This window comes from Delphinus delphis, chromosome 12 (assembly GCF_949987515.2).
Source record: "Delphinus delphis chromosome 12, mDelDel1.2, whole genome shotgun sequence".
NCBI lineage: Eukaryota > Metazoa > Chordata > Mammalia > Artiodactyla > Delphinidae > Delphinus > Delphinus delphis.
In genome coordinates this window covers 69442714-69463663 of record NC_082694.2, presented here as the reverse complement: position 1 = coordinate 69463663, position 20950 = coordinate 69442714, and the positions used below count along the sequence as shown (strand labels likewise).

General features: G+C 51.0%; 1 protein-coding gene across 1 annotated transcript in view; it reads left to right on the top strand.

The window, feature by feature from the left end:
• The window catches only part of DPYSL5 (dihydropyrimidinase like 5), an 88630-nt gene extending 67900 nt beyond the window's left edge, over window positions 1–20730 (top strand). The window contains exons 6-13 of the mRNA XM_060026959.1: window positions 752–796; window positions 2632–2707; window positions 3708–3864; window positions 8314–8455; window positions 9625–9767; window positions 11697–11904; window positions 15645–15813; window positions 17851–20730. Of these exons, the coding sequence (XP_059882942.1) occupies window positions 752–796; window positions 2632–2707; window positions 3708–3864; window positions 8314–8455; window positions 9625–9767; window positions 11697–11904; window positions 15645–15813; window positions 17851–17936 (1026 nt within the window). The 3' untranslated portion in view covers window positions 17937–20730. The remainder of the gene's footprint in view (window positions 1–751; window positions 797–2631; window positions 2708–3707; window positions 3865–8313; window positions 8456–9624; window positions 9768–11696; window positions 11905–15644; window positions 15814–17850) is intronic.
• The last annotated feature ends 220 nt before the right edge of the window (window positions 20731–20950 follow it).

The following is a 20950-nucleotide window of genomic DNA, read 5'->3' as shown; positions in this document are numbered from 1 at the left end:
CACTCAGAGTGCCTGGGAGAAGAGGGGTGGGGGGATGCGCACAGGACTGGGCTTTGTGGAGTTCTATGAGGGGAAGAGAGCGGTGCTGACCGTAGTGGCAGTAATAGCAAGAATACCACCTTCACCATCTACTGATTAAAGGGGACATCTAAGGAGGTTTTGCTCCCCAGGGACATTTGGCAATGTCCAGAGATATTTTGGGTTATCCCAACCTGGGGGAGGATGTTACTGGCATCTACTAGGTCGAGGTGAAGGGTGCTGCCAAAGAGCCTGCAGTGTCTGTTCAGCCCCTTCCACAAAGGATTATCTCACCCCAAATGCCGCTAGTGCCGAGGTTCAGAAATCCCGATCCAGGCCAATCTTCAGCTTGAAATCAATCAGTGTTATTCCTTTGCTACAGTTCTGAGATGGCTGTGGAGAGAATGCACCAGAAACCAGGGAGAGATGTGACTGCAGGTTTTCGTTTGTTCTTGTTTTGTCGTCTTTTAATTAAGCCCTGAGTAGCATCCAGCAAAGACGTGCCTAGAGCCCTAAGTCCCGGGGTTCTCTCAGTGTGAGCAGAGGTGGTTGGAGCTTGGTGCCCCTGCCCAGGGTTTCCCCCCGAGCCAGCCCCTGTGGGTGCTGTTTGTCCCTCCAGCTCTGAGTCAGACATTCCAGCACTTTCTGCGTACGAGGTGGGGTGTCAGGGAGATGTAAGCTTGCTTAGGGAGATGGTGAAGCTTGTTTTCTTCCTGTCCTCTGTTTCTAACAGGTGGAGGCAGAAGCCACTCACCGAGTTATCACCATTGCAAACAGAGTAAGTAGACCCCAGCTCACCCTCAGCCCATTCTCAACTCTGGGGTCAGAACCCAGCCTGTACAGTAGAGTCCCATCCTGCTCTGGGTGCCAGCCCCATGCCTGGCTCCCAGGACCGCCAATGAACACCGTTTGCTGAATGAACAACACCGTTGCTATTCCCACAGACCTGGCAGGAGTCCTCCCTGCCACTGGCTCTCCATTCTACCCTGCTGATCTTGCTGAGACCTGGTTCATTGCTCAAATGGAAATGCCTCCCAGCAGAGGCAGGGCAAGGTGGGGACCACAGAGCCTCATGGCAGCTGGAATCTGTTCCTTGTAGAGGAGCAGAGAGACGTTTGCTTAGAGAATCATGATTCGAACCTCCGCCTCTGGGCCATTCATGATTTTTCCTTGGTATGGTTCAGGGTAAGGGGGCGCTGATGCAGTGTGGTGGTGGGAATGAGCACACACCTTGGGGCCTTGACCAAAGCCAAGCTTCCAGTCCCACGCAAGTCAATCAACCACTCCAAGAGACTATTTTATTATCTAAAATTGGAATGATAATATCACCCACTCTTCACAGGACGGTTGTGAGGATCAAAGGAGTCGTGGAAGGAAAAGCACTTTAAAAACAGGAGAACACTGTACCAAGATCCTTTCTCCTCCTAAACCATCATTAAGTGTTCTATTTGCTCAGATAATCTGAACTCTAGTTTTCTAAGTGTGGTCTCTGGACCAGCTGCATCAACATCATTTGTTAGAAATAGGAACTCAGAAATGCAAATGCTCAGGCCTGTTCAGACCCACTGAATCAGAAACTGGGGGTGACGCCCAGCAACCTGTGTTTTAACAAGCCCGCTAATGATCCTAATGGGCGCTAACACTTAAGAACTTCTCCTCCAGAAAGACCTAGGCTACCCTGAAGGCTGTGAGCTGAGGATGTGGTGTTAGGAACGCCAGGGGAACACAGAGGTTGGAGGTCCAGTTGGTCTCAGCATTAGTCAGGAAACCTGTGCCAAGCACATCAAATGCCAGGCCAGCCCCTAAATTCTCTATCCTCCTAATGTGACAGGCAAAGAAGGCATTAGAATAACATTTGGGAAAACAGTTTCCCCTTAGCCCTTTGTAAGTCCAGGAGCTGGACAAGGACATTGTTTTACTGTCGTAACAATAGTTACGCTATCAATTACTTCCTGATGGAAACTTACCCCAGAATTAGGAAAGATCTGAATAACAGAAGGGCAGCTCCTCGTTTTCTTAGTTCAAACACATGCCCAGAGAAGTGAAGCCGTGGACCGTGGTCACACAGCTTGATAGAGGAAAAGCCAATCAGTGTTATAATCCAGGTGTCCATTTGCAAGACCAGTCCTGTCTGGTGCAGACTGTGAGCCCCGAACCTCTTGTGTATTGTTTCTTCTCCAGGGTACATTCTGTCTACTGATAAAGCAGCCCTCAGATGGCAGACATCATCATTTTAGATATGGGATATAATACACAACTGTCTCTAGGTCATCACGTTCATGAATAGGAAATGAAGAGTCCCTCATTTCAAGTTGTAAATAGTCTAGGTGTTGGCTGGTAGAAAATGTGAGGTTCAGCACTTGGCATCTTGCCCTGATGTCCCCCTGCTGGGCTCTGGTGCTGGACGCTGCCTGTCCCCTCCTTGTTTCGTGGGGCTCCCCAGCCTGCAGCCACCAGCCCTGCATTCCCAGCAGAAGACCGCCACCCTGAGGGGAGTGCTAAGCGATGCAGGGGGCGGCGCTGGGGCCAGGACTGGGCTGGTCCGGTCACCTTGGTCCTTGTTAGGTTATGGGGTTGATGCTCTCTCCTTCCCACCGTGTTTCCCGTCCTTAGACTCACTGTCCCATCTACCTGGTCAACGTGTCCAGCATCTCGGCCGGTGACGTTATTGCAGCTGCTAAGATGCAAGGTGAGTCCGGAGGCTGGGCTGAGCAGCGCCCATGTGTGGTGGGGCCCAGCAGCTCCATGCACTTCCCAGCCCGGCTCCTGGGGCCAGGCGCTGAGCCTGCCTTTTCCTTTCCTCTCTGGCTGTCTTCCTCACAAGCACCCTGCACTGGCCTGGGTTCAGGGCATTAGCACCAGTGTTTCCCTCTGCACATTTGTTTGCATAACAGATTTACAGAAGTGTCCGTCACCTCTCCTGGGTCTGGTAAAATTTTCCAAGTTTTCAATCAACTCATTAACTGGTATTTTTTTCAGTCTCTTGGGTTTTGCTAGTGGTTGCGTTGGTAACCAACATGAAATCCTGGACCAGTTCCAACGGGCATTTCAGTGGGGAAATGCCTGGGAAGTCCCTGGAGAAACGACACTGTGAGGGCCCAGCGTCCCTTTCAGGAACTCAGTGTACCAGCCCCAGGGCACCTGTGTTGTCGGAGCACCTGGCAGCACCTGAAGGCTTTGTACGGCTCGGGGTGCCAGTGAGGGCCCAGTAACAGGAGAAACAGGTCACGGTCACAAACCTGAGGATATAAATTGGGAGCAAGGGCCTTCAGCCTTCCCACCACATTGCCCTCCAAATCCTGCCTCTTGCTTCTTCAGCGGGACCCCCTTCGCCGTCTCTCCTGCGCTGTCGTTCCAGTCTCCCACCTCCGTCTCCCTGCCCTCTATCCCCTGCTACGGTGCCACCCCCAGTTTTCTCCTGAAGCTGCTCCCGGCAGCCGCCTGCTCAGGAAACAGATGAGTGCTGCCCCGCCTCGGCGCCCTCGCCCTTCTGTTCTTGCCAGCAGTCAGCCCGGGGACAGAGAACAGTCTGACCTTGACCCCAGCTGTGCCCTCAAATGCCCAGCTGAGCTCGGGCAAGTCCCTTCCTCTCTGACTTCAGCTCCTTCACCTGCCTCGTGAGAGGCTCAGACCAACGATCTCCCAGGTTCACTGGCCTCCTGGTGATGGTTTGAACCCTCTTCTTTCAGGGAAGGTCGTGCTGGCCGAGACCACCACCGCGCACGCCACACTGACGGGCTTACACTACTACCACCAGGACTGGTCCCATGCAGCCGCCTACGTCACGGTGCCTCCCCTGAGACTGGACACCAACACCTCAACCTACCTCATGAGCCTGCTGGCCAAGTAAGGTGTTTCAGCAGGACCACGGCGCGGCATTATCTCACAACGTGCGCCGTTCCGGGAATTTGTAGATCTTTGAGGTGATATCGTAGAGGCCCCAAACCTGACCTAAGTTTGATTTCGTCGTGTCCAGAGGAGGGTTTTTGCTTTTGTTAGCTTCTCCATGCAGCTCCTATCACCACTTGATTCGGATGAGAGCTTCTGAGGTGACGAGTAAAGAGCGTATATAAAACTGTGAACGGTGGCTATTCAGAATTTCAAAGGATATTGACACCTTACACTGGAGGCCACTGGGGAACTATAGGATGTGGTCTCTGACTTACCCTAGAAAATCTGTGCCTCTTTCTATCTCTCGTCTTTCTTCACCTCTCCCTCTTCTCATGGTGTCCCACGTGGTTTTCTCTCGTTGTACGTACCTCCCTCCTTCCGTGTGTTTCTCCCTCCTTTCTTTCCTCTTCCCCTTTTCCTTCTGCACCTTCTCCCGCTTTCCCCGTAACATCTTCCTCCAGACCTCCCTTTCCCCAGCTCTTCTTTTTCTAACACTGCTTTTCCCCATTCCATCCAGGTCTAAATAAAATGCTTTAATGAATAGTCTGAATTTGGTGGGACACAAACGTGGAAAGATTTTGTTTCGTTTTGCTTCAAATTCTTTCTTGCCTCTAGTGACATTTTGATACTGGTAAAGGCCATTGCTTTTTCTTCTCTGTTGCTTATCGAAGTCCAGTTCAGTTTAAAAGTCAGTCTCTTCCCCTCCCCACCCCCCAGCTCAGAGAATTAATAGGGGTTAGGATTAAAGGGGTGGCGAATTCCATTCCATACCCAAGCACGATCTGTACTCCTGCACTAATCGTCGCTGCTTCTCTGGCTAAAAGTGACTGGCCTTTGGGGCCCTCCTTGTATGGGGCATGTGCCCAGATACAGGCTCCCTTGAGTCACCCTCACGCAATCCTCTGACACAGGAGATGGAGTGCAGCTAGACGTCTCCTTCCCGTACCTTCCCGGCTTCCAGAACTAGCAATTCCCTGTGCACAAGAATCTGGCCAAGCAACTTAAGCCTGGCCACCTTCTACAGTATCTGGGGCCCAGAGCAAGCTCACACCGCTTTGCCACTCCCTACGGTGGGAGGGCAGGCTGGCCCCCACCCCTGGCTCTCCTCACCCAGAGGCTCAGGCAGGTGCCTGCTGCTGTCACCTCTGTTCTCCACAGGTGAACCTCTTGAAATGTCCCCTCTTGAGACTAGTTGGAGGAGAGGAAAGCACCATTCAACCCATGAAAAGAGGAAGAAGGGAGAGTGCAGGACTCACCATTCTGCCAACACCTCAGTCGCCCTCCCTGTCTTCTGCTTTTACAAGACCTGGGGGTGGTGATACACCTCTGTTAGGGTGATGGAGGGGGGTGTTGATGTAAGTGACCAGCCCCAGTTGGAGGTGGCTGTCGTTAGATAATGGGGCTTTTATCTCAACCACGTCCTTAGTTTTCAGTCCTGGTTGGCTAACAACTGGAAAATTTCCACTCCACATCCTGCTACGTTAACAGCCGAAAGAGCAGTGTGGGGCTTTCCAAATACAACTGGAGTGCAGGCAGTAGGGTCCCGGGGTGAAGGTGGCCCCTGGAGGGGCAGGATATGCTGTGGCACAGTGGCAGTAATTAAAGTCTGTCCCATAGTTTTGCTGTGATTCTGAGCAGTGGCAGCTCTGACAGATTTAACCAATTTGAGAGAGTAAAGGGAGAAATGCTAGATCAGCTCTTTCTTTTAAAAATGCTTGTTGTTGGGAAAAACCGGCCTCCTTTTCATCATCATCAACACAGCAAAAACAAACAAGTATCAAGAACCCACTATAAGAATTTGGGCTCAGTTCCAAGATCAAAGAATCTTTTGAAATACCTCTGCTTGCCACAAGCAAATTTACTGAAAGAACAAAAAGGTAGTAAAACTCCCAACCCACCCAAATTACAGTGCCCAAAGCCACACAAATTTAAATAGGCAGGGGAAGAAAAGTATTATTAATCGAATAATTCAAGTTTTTATATCTAGCCTATTTTGTCAAATTTATTTAAATTATTATTATTTTTATTTTATTTTATTTTTTTTTTTTGCGGTACGCAGGCCTCTCACTGTTGTGGCTTCTCCCGTTGCGGAGCACAGGCTCCGGACGCACAGGTTCAGCAGCCATGGCTCACGGGCCCAGCCGCTCCGCGGCATGTGGGATCTTCCCAGACCGGGCACAAGCCCGTGTCCCCTGCATCGGCAGGCGGACTCTCAACCACTGCGCCACCAGGGAAGCCCTATTTAAATTATTTAACTAACTTCTATTCATTTAACTAGAATTATAATTTCATGTGAACTATTATGAGAATAGTTTGAATCCCATTTTTTAATATTTATTTATTTATTTGGTTGCATTGGGTCTTAGTTGCAGCAGGCGGGCTCCTTCGTTGCAGCTCATGGGCTCCTTAGTTGCGACTCGCTGGCTCCTTAGTTATAGCACACGAACTCTTAGTTGCGGCATGTGGGATCTAGTTCCCAGATCAGGGGTCGAACCCAGGCCCCCTGCATTGGAAGCTCAGAGTCTTAACCACTGTGCCACAAGGGAAGTCCCCAAATCCCTTCTTTAATCAGTGCATATTGTAAACGTGTGCAGTTTTATAGAATTTGGAGCATAATTTTTACATTTTTAGGAATTTATGATTACTATAATTTTGCTTCTATGACATTGTTGGTGATAATTGGTACTATGCAAAATACTTGATAGAAAACCCAGACACCAATTATCATATTTCTATAAGAAAATATGAGCTGTTTCATAATGATCTACTTTAGGATGTGGTTTCTTCAAATATACCAGGGTAATGAGTACAATCTATAGATATAAGGATTTGTCCTTTATTTAAAATCTGACTTCTCAAAGGGATCAGAAATTTTTTCATTTGAACATATATATTTTTAAAGTACTTAACAAAAGGCAGTGGCGTTTTAAACTTTAAAGAGTAAGGATGGGTCTGTCATACCTCTCAGATTCAGGGCAGTATCAGGGGACCCCAAAAGCCCTTCTGGAATGTGCCCCCCCATTCACTCTTGCCTAGTAAGCACTTATTTGTGTAGGGGCCTTTTTAGAAAAGTGGGTGCTCAGTAAGACTTGTCAGTTAAAGCATGGGGTCCTGGGGTCCCAGACCCTCAACCCAGGACTCTGATGGGCATCTTCTGATCTGAGCCCTACCCGGGTGTCTGGAGGATCCCTGAGGAGAAAGTGAAAACCTAAAGATTCTGTTTATCTCTGGTGGGTTCTGCAGGTCTGGGGGATGTGGGGATCCCCAGGAGACCCTAGAATAAACCCTCTGCTCTGTGGAAGAGCCCCTCCCGCAGTCTCTGAGAGGGCCCAGAACAGCGCCTCTGGCGCAGGGAGCTACCAGCCCATGCCACAGAGTGGCATGCCGTGTGCACTCTCACTGATGTAAGTCTCTGCCCCGAGTTCTGAGCTGGCCCAGAACCCCTCGAGAGCCTGGCCGTGCCTTACCCACCGTAGCCTCATCAACCGTCTGAGGACCATGTTCACAGATGGCAGCGGCGATGAACCGCTGGCATGTTGTTGCTGGTTGATCAAGGCAGACTTCTCTTCCGTCTTGTCCTTCCTCTTCCCTGCAGGGCCAGGAGAGCCCTCACCTCCAAGCAAAGCTTCACATGGAACTCGAGTGTTTTACCAGCACATGCGTATTGCCAGCAGGGCCTGGTGCAGGTTGAGGAGGGAGATGAGAGGGAGTCGGCGTACGGTTCTATGGAAGAAAAACTACCTCCACCCTCTCACTTTAGTTAAACTCATTTTTTTAAATTTATTTATTTATTTTTGGCTGCATTGGGTCTTCATTGCTGTGCGCAGGCTTTCTCTAGTTGCAGCGAGTGGGGGCTACTCTTCGTTGCGGTGTGCGGGCTTCATTGTGGTGGCTACTCTTGTGGAGCACGGGCTCTAGGCGCGCGGTTTTCAGTAACTGTGGCACACAGGCTCAGTAGCTGTGGCACGCGGGCTCAGTAGTTGTGGTACACGGGCTTAGTTGCCCCACGGCATGTGGGATCTTCTCAGACCATGGCTTGAACCCATGTCCCCTGCATTGGCAGGCAGATTCTTAACCACTGTGCCACCAGGGAAGCCCTTAGTTAAACTCTTAAGTTCAATTTTTCTCCACCCGTTAGTTCTCTTAACATCCAAAGACTCTCAGTGTCTCCCATGACGCTGGCATTCTGTGCCACAGTTGGCACACACGCTCATTCTGCAAATGTGTAAACTGAGGTTCTCACAGATAACTCGCTAGAGGTCATACAGCTATGAAGTGGCAGAGCCGAGATTGAAACCAGCTTTGCCGGGTTTCCAAGTGAAGGGTTTATCTCTGTCCCTGCCCCCACCCTCTGGGACCCTGGCCTCCCCTCCCCTTACTGGTCATGTCCTTCTCTCTACCCAGTGATACTCTGAACATTGTGGCGTCAGATCACCGACCTTTCACCACGAAGCAGAAAGCTATGGGCAAGGAGGACTTCACCAAGATCCCACACGGCGTGAGCGGCGTACAGGACCGCATGAGCGTCATCTGGGAGAGAGGAGTGGTATGTTCCCACGACCCCTCCCCACTCTGGGCCTCGGAAGAATTTTCACCCTTAGGAGGGCTGGGTCAACCACAGCTCCTGTTTCACTCAAATGGAAAACAGAAAAGGTCTGTTTTTTTTCCTGATCGGAAAGGTAATAATGCCTAGCATAAAAATTTGGAAAATACGGAAAAGTATTAGGAAAAAAACCCCATAATTGCATACTGGGAAATTATTAATATTTTGGTATATTTCTTTCCAGCTCTATGCATGTACTATACATTATTTTAATTACTGGGTTCATCTTCTTTTCATATAACAGTGTATTTTGAGTGTCTTCCTATATCAGTAAAAATTCTTTAAAAACATATTTTTAATGGCTAAATAATATTCCCTCCAATGGCAGTGCCATGTTTCAATTAATCCTTCCACGATGTTTGGAACTTTCAGCTGTTTCAAATTTTTGCTCTTAGAAATAATGCTGCAGAGAATCTCTTTGTTCATGAGTGTACATCAGCATTTCTAATTATTTCCTGAGGACAGATTCCTAGAAGCGGATTTCTGGGCCAAGGGATATGAACCTTTTTAAAGATCTTGATATCTTTTGTCCAATAATAAAGATAGAGGCTGGGACTTCATTTGAATACCTCCTGTTCTGCCCATGAAGAATAAGTAGTTTTGATCTTGACCTATCACAGATTAGATGCAGCATAGAGTATGAGGCCAAAGAGATTTGAAATCCTCAAGCTTAAACAACCAGCTCGGGGAAGACCCATGAGGCAGCTCCGGAATCCCCTTTGAAAAGGGTCCATGGTGCCTTCATGGGTGGGACGATAAGAAGCCTTTCCAGGAGAGAATATATGTCCCTTCGTGGATGCAGGGAAGCTCCTGATTTATCCAGAGTGAGTACCGAGTAGACCTGCTTTTACAAACAGGAGGTAGATTTGCACCAGGAAAGCAACCTTTTGGAACAAGGGCCCACCCGCCCCCATTGCTGCAAGAAGGAGAGAGGAGTAGCATGGAACCAAGCCTAGCAGGTTGGCTCATCTGAGATGATGCCCATGGCGTTGTCCTTCTCAGCACCATTGTTCTGACCAACTAAAAGCCCTCAGGCCAGGGTCAAGCGTGACCCAGGGTTTGAGGCACACACACAGGGCGTCGGTTGACCTAACACTTTTGCAATGTTTCAGGTTGGAGGAAAAATGGATGAGAACCGTTTTGTGGCTGTTACCAGTTCCAATGCAGCGAAGATTCTCAACCTGTATCCCCGCAAGGGCCGCATCATCCCTGGAGCCGATGCCGACGTGGTGGTGTGGGACCCAGAAGCTACAAAGTAAAGCCTGCTGCTAGTCTCCAGGGCTAGAGGGACTTGGGATTTTAAGGACCTTATATTACAGAACTCCAAAAGCATATCATCTTTGCACTACTTATAGCATAGAGCAAGATGACCCTAAGGTGTGTTCAATTCAACAAATACTTGAGGGCTTGCCATGGTCCAAGCACTAGGAATGCAACAGTGAACAAGAAGGGCTGAAGATCTGCCATAGTGCAGGTCCATGTGCACAGCACTTTACAGTTTTTCAGAGCTAGGTCACATCAACTATCTTGTTTGCTTTTCACACAGCCCCAAGAAGCACTTAAGCCTAAAGTTCTTATTTCCATTTTACTGTTGAAGAAACTAAGAGCAGAGAGTAGAGGGACTCCCCACATGACATAGCTAATAATTGGCTGAACCAGATAGATGTCCTGACACTCAGTTCTGGACTCTTCCACCAACACTCTGCTTCTCCCGTTGAGGGTGTGGGTCCCCTTGAGCACACAGCGCTTGATACCCATGGCGTTAATGAACACAAGATGAGTGGGTAAATGAAGTGAATCAGGAGTTATCAAGCCACAGGATAACTCACCAGTTATGAGCATCATCTTTTTTTTTAAATTAGTTTATTTAATTTATTTTGTTTTGGCTGCGTTGAGTTTTCATTGCTGCACGGAGGCTTTCTCTAGTTCCAGCGAGCAGGGGCTACTCTTCCTTGCGGTGCGCTGGCTTCTCACTGCGGTGGCTTCTCTTGTTGCAGAGCATGGGCTCTAGGTGCACAGGCTTCAGTAGTTGTGGCACGCTGGCTCAGTCGTTGTGGCTCGCGGGCTCTAGAGAGCAGCCTCAGTAGTTGTGGTGCACGGGCTTAGCTGCTCCACGACATGTGGGATCTTCCCGGATCGGGGTTCGAACCCCTGTCCCCTGCACTGGCAGACGGATTCCCAACCACTGCGCCACCAGGGAAGCCCCAGGGCATCATCTTTACTCAGAGATTTGAACAGGGTAATGGGAATTGTTTTTTAACGTTAAATTTCATTCAGTCACTCAACAAATCGAAAAGTGCCACCATTTGCTGAGCACTTTTCTAGGTGCACAAGCAGCGAACAAGATAGACAAAAATGTGCTGGGATTTTGAAGATAAAAAGTTGAATAGCAAAGAAACGCACCTCCCTGCTGGGATCCCCACACTGCTTCTCCGTTAGGGCCCTTGAGAAGCCGGGTTCTGCATCCAGCCTGGGGCTGGTCCCTGCTGCTGCTGCAGGTGTCGCTGTTAGTGATTGCTATTGGCAGAAAGACCCCTAGAGTATAGCCCAGTGTATTAGTCAGCTAGGGCTGCCATAACAAAATACCACAGACGGAGGCTTAAACAGTAGAAATTTATTTTCTCACAGTTCTGGAGACTAGAAGTCCAAGATCAAGGGGTCAGCAGAGTTGATTTCGTTCTGAGGCCTCTCTCCTTGGTTTGTAGACGGCCATCTTCTCCCTCTGTCTTCACAAGGCACTTCCTCTGTGCGTGCACTTCTGGTGTCTCAATTCCCTCTTCTTATCAGGACACCCATTTGATTGGATTAGGGTCCACCTATATGACCTCATTTCACTTTAATTGGTTCTTTAAAGGCCCTATCTCCAAATACAGTCACATTCTGAGGTACTGGGGGCTAGGACTTCAACATATAAATTTGGGGGCACACAGTCCAACCTAGCCTTTGGGGGTCATCCCTTCCCACTGAGCATCTTCCCTTCCCACTGAGCATCTTCCCTTCCCACTGAGCATCTTCCCTTCCCACTGAGCATCATCCCTTCCCACTGAGCATCATCCCTTCCCACTGAGCATCTTCCCTTCCCACTGAGCATCTTCCCTTCCTGCTAAGTACCTTCCCTTCTGTTGAGCTGTGACATCTTTACCTCCTCTCAGAGCGTTCTCTCCCGCCACTGCCTTCCCACCAGGACCATCTCAGCCAGCACCCAGGTGCAGGGAGGAGACTTCAACCTGTACGAGAACATGCGCTGCCATGGTGTACCCCTGGTCACCATCAGCCGGGGGCGGGTCGTGTACGAGAACGGCGTCTTCATGTGCGCTGAGGGCACCGGCAAGTTCTGCCCCTTGAGGTCCTTCCCAGACACTGTCTACAAGAAGCTGGTCCAGAGAGAAAAGGTAAGGTGGGGGGGGGGGGGGGCGGAGAAGATATGTGGGAAAAGGTTGAAGGCCGCTGGCGGCAACATCTTATATGACTTTTAAATCTCAAAGATGTTCTCACTCTGTCTTTCCACCAAATCTTATTGCCTGAATAGTCACTTTGGGAACAATCAAAATAGTAGAAAAGGAGCACCTGTAACAAAGTAAAATTTATTGGGAAGGGTCCCCAACTCCCCGGGAGCCCGGGGATACTGTGAGGTGCTCATAGCTATCCCTGACATCCAGGCTTCTTGTCGTCCCTCAGGGGCAGGGGACTCCTGGCTTGGCCTGGTTGTCATATCTGCCCTGGAGATGCTCTTTCCCCAAACTCCCCACAGCCGCCCTGTAACTGCAGTAGGCTGGGTGGGCTTTGCTGAGTCTGGGCCCCCCAGTGAAGTGGTCAAGCCAGGTCTGGCTCACTGCCACGCGGGGGTGGCCTGAGGTCTTATCGTGAGAGTTTCATCCAGTCCTCGGATTCCGTAAACACCCTGGGTGTTCACTGAAGCTTGGGGCTCCACCTTATCCCCAGGGATACCGAACTCTGGGTAGAGTTTCACCCAAAAGGAGACTGGCTGTTCCCTCGTTGCTTGGGGATTGATTGTCCAGCCTTATCTTTGAGAGCTGTCCTGACAACTCCGGGTGCTGGGAACCAACTGCAGCCCTGGCCTCTGGGTGGAGAACCCAAATCATCAGAAAAGAACAAGTCTGACAAAACTGACAGGTGAAAGCATCATGAGGTTTCCCCTTCCCTTCCTCCGGCATAAAGCAATATTATTATGGTCCAAAACGCTCCCGCCTAGCTACTTCCAGATTCTGTCTCGAAAGGGTGGGTGTTCTTAGAAATATCATGACCAAGGGCCTGGGAGCCCCAGCCCAAATGCAGGTCTTCTATCAGGGAGCAGACTTGGATTACCTAAAAAAAAAGCAGGACTTTAGTTATCCCAGTATTCAATTCAAAAGCGAACTCAGGATCTCTCGGGTAGGTGAATGGTCCCATCTCCAATATGCTTCCCAGATGTGGACAATGGCAGGAGACCTCAGCCCCACCTCTGGGGGACGTGCCACAAAGAACTGTAAGAGCGACACGTTCACACGCTACACTACCTGACCAAGGGTGGCAATGATTTAAAATAAGAAAACGGAAAATAACAAGTGTCAGTGAGGCTATGGAGAAATTGGAGCCCTCGTTCATCGTCAGATGAATGTAAAAGATGCAGCCACTTTGGCAACCAGTTTGGCAGTTCCCAAAATGTTAGCTATAGCGTCGCCAAAATAACCCAGCAATTCCACTCTTGGGTATATACAGAGTCAAGAAAAATGAAAATATGTGTCTTCACAAAATCTTCTACATGAATGTCATAGCAGCGTTATTCATAAAGGCCAAAACGTGGGAACAATGTACACGTGCATCAACTACTGAATAAACAAAATGTGGTCTATCCATACAATGGAATATTATTCAGCCATAAAAGGGAGTGGAGTGCGAATATATGCTACATACAACACGCGTGACCCTTAAACACATCATGCTAAGTGAAAGAATCCGGTCACAAAAGACCACATGTTAAATGATTCCATTCGTATGAAATGTTCAGAAGAAGCAAATCCATAGACAGAAAATAGATTAGTGGTGGCTTAGGGCTGGCCAGAGGGGAGAATGGGAGTGACTGCTCACGGGGACGGAGATTCTTTTGGGGGTGATGAAAACATTTTGGAATGACACAGTGTTGGTGGCACAAACCTGTGAATTACACTAAACACCCCTGAAATGTATTCTGTTAAATGGCGAATTTTATGGTATGTGAATTATATCTCAATTTGAAAAAAAAAAATCTTTAAACAGTTCTGTGGCTTTCCCAAAAAAAAGATGTTTTAGTCAGGAAATAGGATCAAAAGAGGGCAGAGAAAGTGTTTGAAGCCCTTCTAAAAACCAACCTGGGACTTCCCTGGTAGCGCAGTGGTTAGGAATCCACCTGCCAATGCAGGGGACACGGGTTCGATCCCTGGTCCAGGAAGATCCCACATGCTGCAGAGCAGCTAAGCCCGTGTGCCGCAACTACTGAGCCTGTGCTCTAGAGCCCACGAACCACAACTACTGAGCCTGCGTGCGCCTAGAGCCCGTGCTCCGAAACAAGAGAAGCCACCGCAATGAGAAGCCCGCGTGCCACAAGGAAGAGTAGCCCCCGCTCGTGGCAACTAGAAAAGCCCACGTGCAGCAACGAAGACCCAATGCAGCCAAAACTAATAAAAATAAATAAATAAATAAAAACCAACCTCACAAGAATGTCAGACAGATACCAATTCACATCAGACCGCTCTTAGGGCCAGACATAGTGGAAGAGCTCAGCTTCTAGGACTGATATAAATTCAACTCAGAGGCCCTTTATCCAAAGCACTTATAATGACAACATAAGGTCCTCAAGAAAAAGCCAATTCTATTCCCTATTCTCTGGTATAGCCCTTATGTAACAGAATGCAGGTACGCAAAAAACTTCATTTCCCCCAAATTATAAATAAGCAGTCCCTACAGAGCAGGGTCCTCAGGAAAGAAAGTAGCTCTGGGGTTGGGACCAGTGTATAAAGCCAAAGCAAGGGGCTGCCGGGAGCCGGGTCCTGCCAAGGTCACTCACCCAGGATTCACCAGGTCTGTACTCCCACCCTTCACCCCCGGAACCCCAAAGTGCAGCCTGGTAAAGGCTAAAACACTTCAGACCAGTTTTGACATTCTGAGGACTGAGCTCAACTACAGATCTGTTGGAGAATACAAAGGAATATGTAAGCGGAAGAGCCTTCCAGAAATCACCCTTGTCTGTTGTTTCTCTCAACAAGGTTTTCAGCAAGCATTGTGCAGCGAGGAGATTGAGGTTATGTCCCTGAAGAGTGCCTGGGGTGTAGATTATTTATGCTGCCCCTTCAGACCTTATGCACACACTCCAACACACTTCCTCTCGCAGCAGAACTTTGTAATATGATTAAGCCCCGAACTGACCCCTGCAATAATAACAGCTACTGGTACTTACATGTCACTCACCGTGTGCCAGAGCTTTACGTGTTCTATTTCATTTGATCTCATAACAACTCTGTATTCTTATAAATAAGAAAACACGCACAGAGAGGTAACATAACTTGCACAAGGCCACACAGCTTACACGTAACAGAGCTAGGAGTGGAACCCAGGCAGTCTGGTTGTAGAATATAGGCTCTTAACTCTATTGCCTTTGTGAGTACAAAATTAACTACTATTGCTGCCGGGGGATTCTAATCTCCAAATCAGCTGTATTTAGCCTCTATTCCCACAAAGTTGTCAGATCACAATAAAAGGCCTGGCCTCTTGGCAGCCTGGCAAGTGAGGGGATGACATCGCTCGTGTGAGGGGTGCTCTCTAAAGCTGAATACCTCAGAAGTCTACCCGCCACCTTGGGAAACATTCCACCCATGTCAAGGGGAGTCAGTGGGTATCTCTACGCACATGCATGCAAACACTCCCACACATATGCACTGTTTAGGAGGTACAAGCGGATTCTCTACCCCTGGGTTCAAGGTGTAGGAAGGCTTCGTCACATACAGTAATTTGGGTCCTAAGAACAGTGGCAGCTTCCAAAGTCTTATCAGCCATCAAGGGGGCTCTGGTGGTGGTGGTGGCTTGGTCCTGAGGGTTGATGCTGTCTGTGCTCTGATGGCATCATCTTTTCCCCTTTTCTGCTCTCCACCTTCACTAGACCTTAAAGGTGAGGGGAGTGGACCGCACTCCCTACCTGGGGGATGTAGCTGTCGTTGTGCATCCTGGGAAAAAAGAGATGGGAACGCCACTCGCAGACACTCCTACCCGGCCTGTTACCCGACACGGAGGCATGAGGGACCTTCATGAATCCAGCTTCAGCCTCTCTGGTAAGAGCAAGGGCCACTTGGCCTGGCACCTGCATCTCCACCACAGTGAGGGGACAGGAGGAGGGCAGAGGGACTAGGAACCCCACCCCTGCAGAGGGGTTTATGCTGCTTTCCTCTCCATCTTCTCCCTCCCTCCCCGATCCCCTGCCCGGTGATGACTGCTGGGCCCCATGTTATAGACACACAAACATTGGCGGGCGGGGAAGGAGGGCTCTCCCAGTCCCCGGGCACCAGCCACTCTTAACAGGCCATGGCCCTTTGGGGCCTTTCCCCGTGGTTTCTAAGTTCAAATAGTTTCATCCCTTGAGATATCTTGAGGGCCCTGCACATAGGGATGCCCCAGAGACGATCTGAGCGCAGAAGCGTTAACTCTGTGCTACGTGGATCTGCACCCCCATTTCCCACCCCACTCCTCAGCAGCCTTGCTGAAAGATGTGGTATTTCCCTTATACCCTTTCCTCCCTCTTCTTAACCTCAGGTTTGCCACCTTCTTTTCTGCCGGGAATTGTACTGTATGTAATACGATATAGAATATATGGGGTGTATCTATGCTTAGAGACTTTATCGTCGACAGCGTGTGTCCCAGGTGCTCGGCCGTAGTTAAAGGTGGGGGTCATGGCGGCATAAACGGTGAGCCTCACTGGAGAGCAGGCAGAGACGGTAAGATGCCTTGGTCCTGCAAGCAGCTTTGCTGGAAGCCATGATCCCTACTTGAAAGGGGCAGAGGCCGGGTCTCACTGAACGGCCTTCACGACTAGCCCTGGCGCAGACCGAGCCTCCGCTCTGCAAGAGCCGTGCTGGGGCCGGAAGGTGAGAAGAGCAAGATCCTGGGGGAGGTGAGACGCAGCCACAAACTGTCCTAACATGAGAGGCCGAGAACTAAACCAGGGGAGAGCCGGGGGGCACGGCTGCCCGCTGAGCTTCCTCTGTGCCCAGCCATGTGCTGGCCGCAGCTCAGGTGGTTCTTGACTGAGGAGCTGACCGCCTGTGGAGAGGGGTCCTCTCCACCACCCTCCCCATTGTCTCAGAGCCAATCTCATTACGGAGATAACTTCGCCCCCACCCTGAGGGCCACTGCTACTCCCACCAGCGATGGGACTGAGTGCAGGGAGTCAGAAAGGGATCTGCGGGGTGGAGTGTCAGCGGGAGCCCCGGCCTTGCCAGTCCAGGAGGTGTAGCTCCCCACGGTTGCCTGCGTCTGCCGCTTCCTGCAGCCGCCAGCCTCAGAAGAAGCAGCAAGGCCCCCAGAGCTGCGAGCCCCCTCTGGCCCCTGGCTTCTGCTCCCACCCAAGTCTCGGGCAGAGCCAAGACTGGGCGGAACTGCTCTCAGGTTCAGCAGACATCAGGCAGCCTCTCACCTTCCCTCCGCCCCAAACCTGGTCTGTTCTAAATGGGACAGGCTGAAGGATGTCCCATCACACTCCCTGGGGCCCAGACCTTCTTTTCTTTTTTCCAATTTATTTATTTACTTATTTATTTATTTATTTTTGGCTGCACCACAGGGCATGTGGGAATCTTGTTTCCCCGACCAGGGATCGAACCCATGTCCCCTGCAGTGGAAGCACGGAGTCTTAACCACTGCACTGCCAGGGAAGTTCCCAGGCCTTCTTTTCTAAGTCTCGGGACTTCGAGACGTGGGGGCGTTTGGGGTGCCGTTCTCTGATTTTCCAAAGCAGTGGCACACCCTTCCTTCTCGCTCTCTTGCTCACTGAGGCATATGTGCAAAGGTCCACTTGCTAACAGGCATCTCCCTGGTCCGTGTGCTTGGCAAGAGACCATACCCCCAGGGCTGGCAGCAGTGAAGGCAGCATAGCGAGGCAGTTAATCATGGAGGCTCTGAACCAGGAAGACCTGGGTTCAAGTCCAGGCTCTACCACTTAAACGCTGTGTGACATTAGCCAAGTTAACTTCCCTGAGCCTCAGTTTCCCCACCTGTAAAATAGGATGGAGTTGGATTGAGGATTAAATTAGATCCTAAGCACGGAGGACCTGGTTTTATTACCCAGGGGAGCTCACCCTCTGCTTCCTTCCTTGCAGGTTCTCAGATCGATGACCATGTTCCAAAGAGAGCCTCAGCTCGGATCCTCGCTCCCCCCGGAGGCAGGTCAAGTGGCATTTGGTAAAGGCACTGACCAGCCCCCTAAGTGAAGATGCACCACTGCCACCAGCCCACACGCCTTCCGGCCACAGCTGCAGGGGGCGGGAGAGGCCGGGCTGGGCAGCGCACCACCTGAGGGGGCCCCGGGACACGGGGAGCCCTCCCCATGTCTGACACGTGATTCACTGTGCTTCGAGCCGACCCTAACAGGCACTTTGAGATGTGTTCCTCCTGCTGCAGTCCTTTCCTGCCTTGGCCTCGGCAGGCTTCCCGGGGGCCCATGCTATGCACAGAGCCCAGTGCATAGAGCCTGGCCCCGCCCCTCCTCTCACACCCGCCTCTGGGCTGGCCTTGGGAAAGCCCGACCTTAGTGCCCTGCCCCTGGCTGACCCGCCAGCTGTCCAGAGCACTTTAGCAGATGTGTTTTAAAAGAAAAGGACTCCCTCCCCCATCCCCTTCGGCCCAGTGGTCACTTTCCCCAAGTCAGACAGGTGTTAGCATCCCAGCCATGCCCAGGACATCCGGTTTTTCCCCACTCATCTCCCGCCCCTGTTTGGTTGTGGCTGGGACACTCTGTGCCCTTTGCCAGCTGCTTCCTCTCTGCCACCCCCCAGAAGTCCCAGGCCCAGAAGGGCTGGCCGGGCGGGCATGAGGCTGGTGCCAGGCGCGTGTATATGATTTTGTTTTGCACGTTTGGTTTGCGCAGTGGTTTGGTTTGACTTGTTTGTGCATCCTGTGAAAAATGACGGTGCTTCGTGTCACTAGCATAGCATAGAAACAGGAATAGATGTGGACCTTAGGAGATGCTGCTTCGACACCAACCAGACAGCCTAGGGCACCGATGACAGGGGTGAGAGGGGGATACTGGACTCGCAGGCCCTTTTTCTCCCTTCCTGGAGTCTTCCTGCCCTTCCCCTCCCCTCCTGGTCTAGTTTCCTGCATCCTGAGAGGGTGCCCGGGATGCTGGCCCTGCAGACCTTCAGGGAGCAGGGTGGCCTTTCCCATCTCTGGCCCTGGTCACTCCCAGCACTAACACCACACACACACACCCAGCCGCCTGTACGCTTCCGCCTACTGGACCAAGGCCGCGCCGCTCATCCGTGTGACTGGCGAGAGGCCTCATGCCTGCTAAGAGAGATGGGGGTGGGACTAGATCCGGGTGCGAGGCCAGGCCAGCAGGACCTGGTTGTAGCCCACAGCGCTGCTCCGGGGCTGCAGTCTCCTGTGGTCAGCACCTCACCCTAACCTGCCTGTGGCCTCCATCTCCTCCCAGTTGGGCCCTCCCTGCCTCCAAAGCTCCAGGTGGTTTCCACGGAAACACTAGAGGCTGCCCTTGCTGAGCCTTGTTCCCCCTCGGGGAGTGACATCATGTTGCACATTTGGTCTGAGCACCCGGGCTGACACGTGGCTCCTGGTCTCTTGGGCCGGCGGTCATACCCGGCACATTTCTGTAGTGCTTTTCACGTTGTCAAAGCCCTTTCATGTATGAGCTCTCAATTGCTCCTCACAACAGCTAAGTGTGTATTATTCCCCCCACTTCACAGCTGTGGCCCAGAAAGCTTAGGCCTTCTGACTCCAGAAATGTCCAGGACTGCCCTTAAGAGCTTGGCTGGGTACCCTAGCTGTGGACAGGAGGAGTGGAGTGGCATCTCTTGCGGATCCCACCTGAGAGTTTAACCAACTAAAAGACTTACTCTCCCAGTAGGCATTCTGCTTTGTTTTGCACAGGTAGATAAATTTTTCTTGTAAACAAACTGACGCGTATCACTGTTTGAGCCAGAGCCGGTTACTTGTTGGAGGCCTGCCCTGTGGTTTGAGCTGTCCCCACGTCCTCACTTAGGAGCTGAGAGGACTGAGACAGTAACCCAGGAAGCAGAGGCAACAGAGACACTCATGGAGGGTGGTGGCCATGGGGACAGTTGGTGGGGATCTGAGCCTAGGAAATTGTGTGACGCTGACCCCGTGGTACAGTGCGCATCATCTATCCCTTTCAGCCCTTGCTGGGTCATGGGCCTTGGGCAGATGCCAAAGAGCCAAGCAGTGGTGGTGGCCAGGGGGCAGAGCATCCCTGCTTGGGCTAGGAAAGCTTTACCTTCTCTGAGTGCCTCCGCCCGAGAGATGCGTGGTCCGTGGCTCTGGGAGACCACATGTTGGTGTGGTCCATCGAAGGCCTTCCACTTCATTCACCCCCGACCCTTACATAGACCCACCCTTGCCCAGGAGCTTCTAGATGAAAATCAGAAGGAGGTTCAAGGAACCAAATGAAAGGTCACCCCCCGCCACCCATTCCCTGCCCCTGTGCCGAGCTCCAGCCAGCCCCATCACCAGCCCCATCGGCTCTTGGTTGGAATGAAAAGGGTCTCTGGTTGCACTGAATGCAGCTCTCAAACTGGTCTTGTACTTGCTGAATAAATACTGTTGTTCTTGCCTTAGCTGCTCTCTAGGTTTGTGGGGTTAAGTTACCAGAAAATTGTGCTACTGTGTGTGTGTGTGCGTGTGTGCGCGTGTGTGTAGTGCTAGGAGTCCACAGTAGGTCTCGGTCAAGCCAATGCCGTGATGAGGGCTTTTCCGATACTGACCCAGAAACCACAGAACCACTCGGAAACCCAAACCGCCTCCAGCTGCCCAGGTGGCAGGCACAGCCTGGGGTCGGGATGGAACCTCCAGCACCCAAGTGACTTCCTCACTCCTCTGTAAATGTCATGGTGCTAAGATTGTGTCAACCCCATGAGGACACGTGGTCCTGTGCTCTGGCCACCTGACTGAGGCAAAAACAAAACAGCCCGACTCATTGTGTTCTGGTGCAGGTTTGTATTAAACTGTAGCTACTTCTCACTTGGTCTCAGTTGTGTTTCTTCAAAGAAGAGGGGGCTTGGTAGGGGGCCTCTTCTTCCACAGTGGCTGGGATGGGGCTTCAGTTGCTAAAAAAGTCAGCTTTGGGTCTTCACTTGTGTTAGGTGGCAGGTGGCAGCTCACTGGGAGGCCTGAGCAGAGACTGAAGATTAAAAATGCTAAGAGATGGGAGCCTCAGTGGCCCAA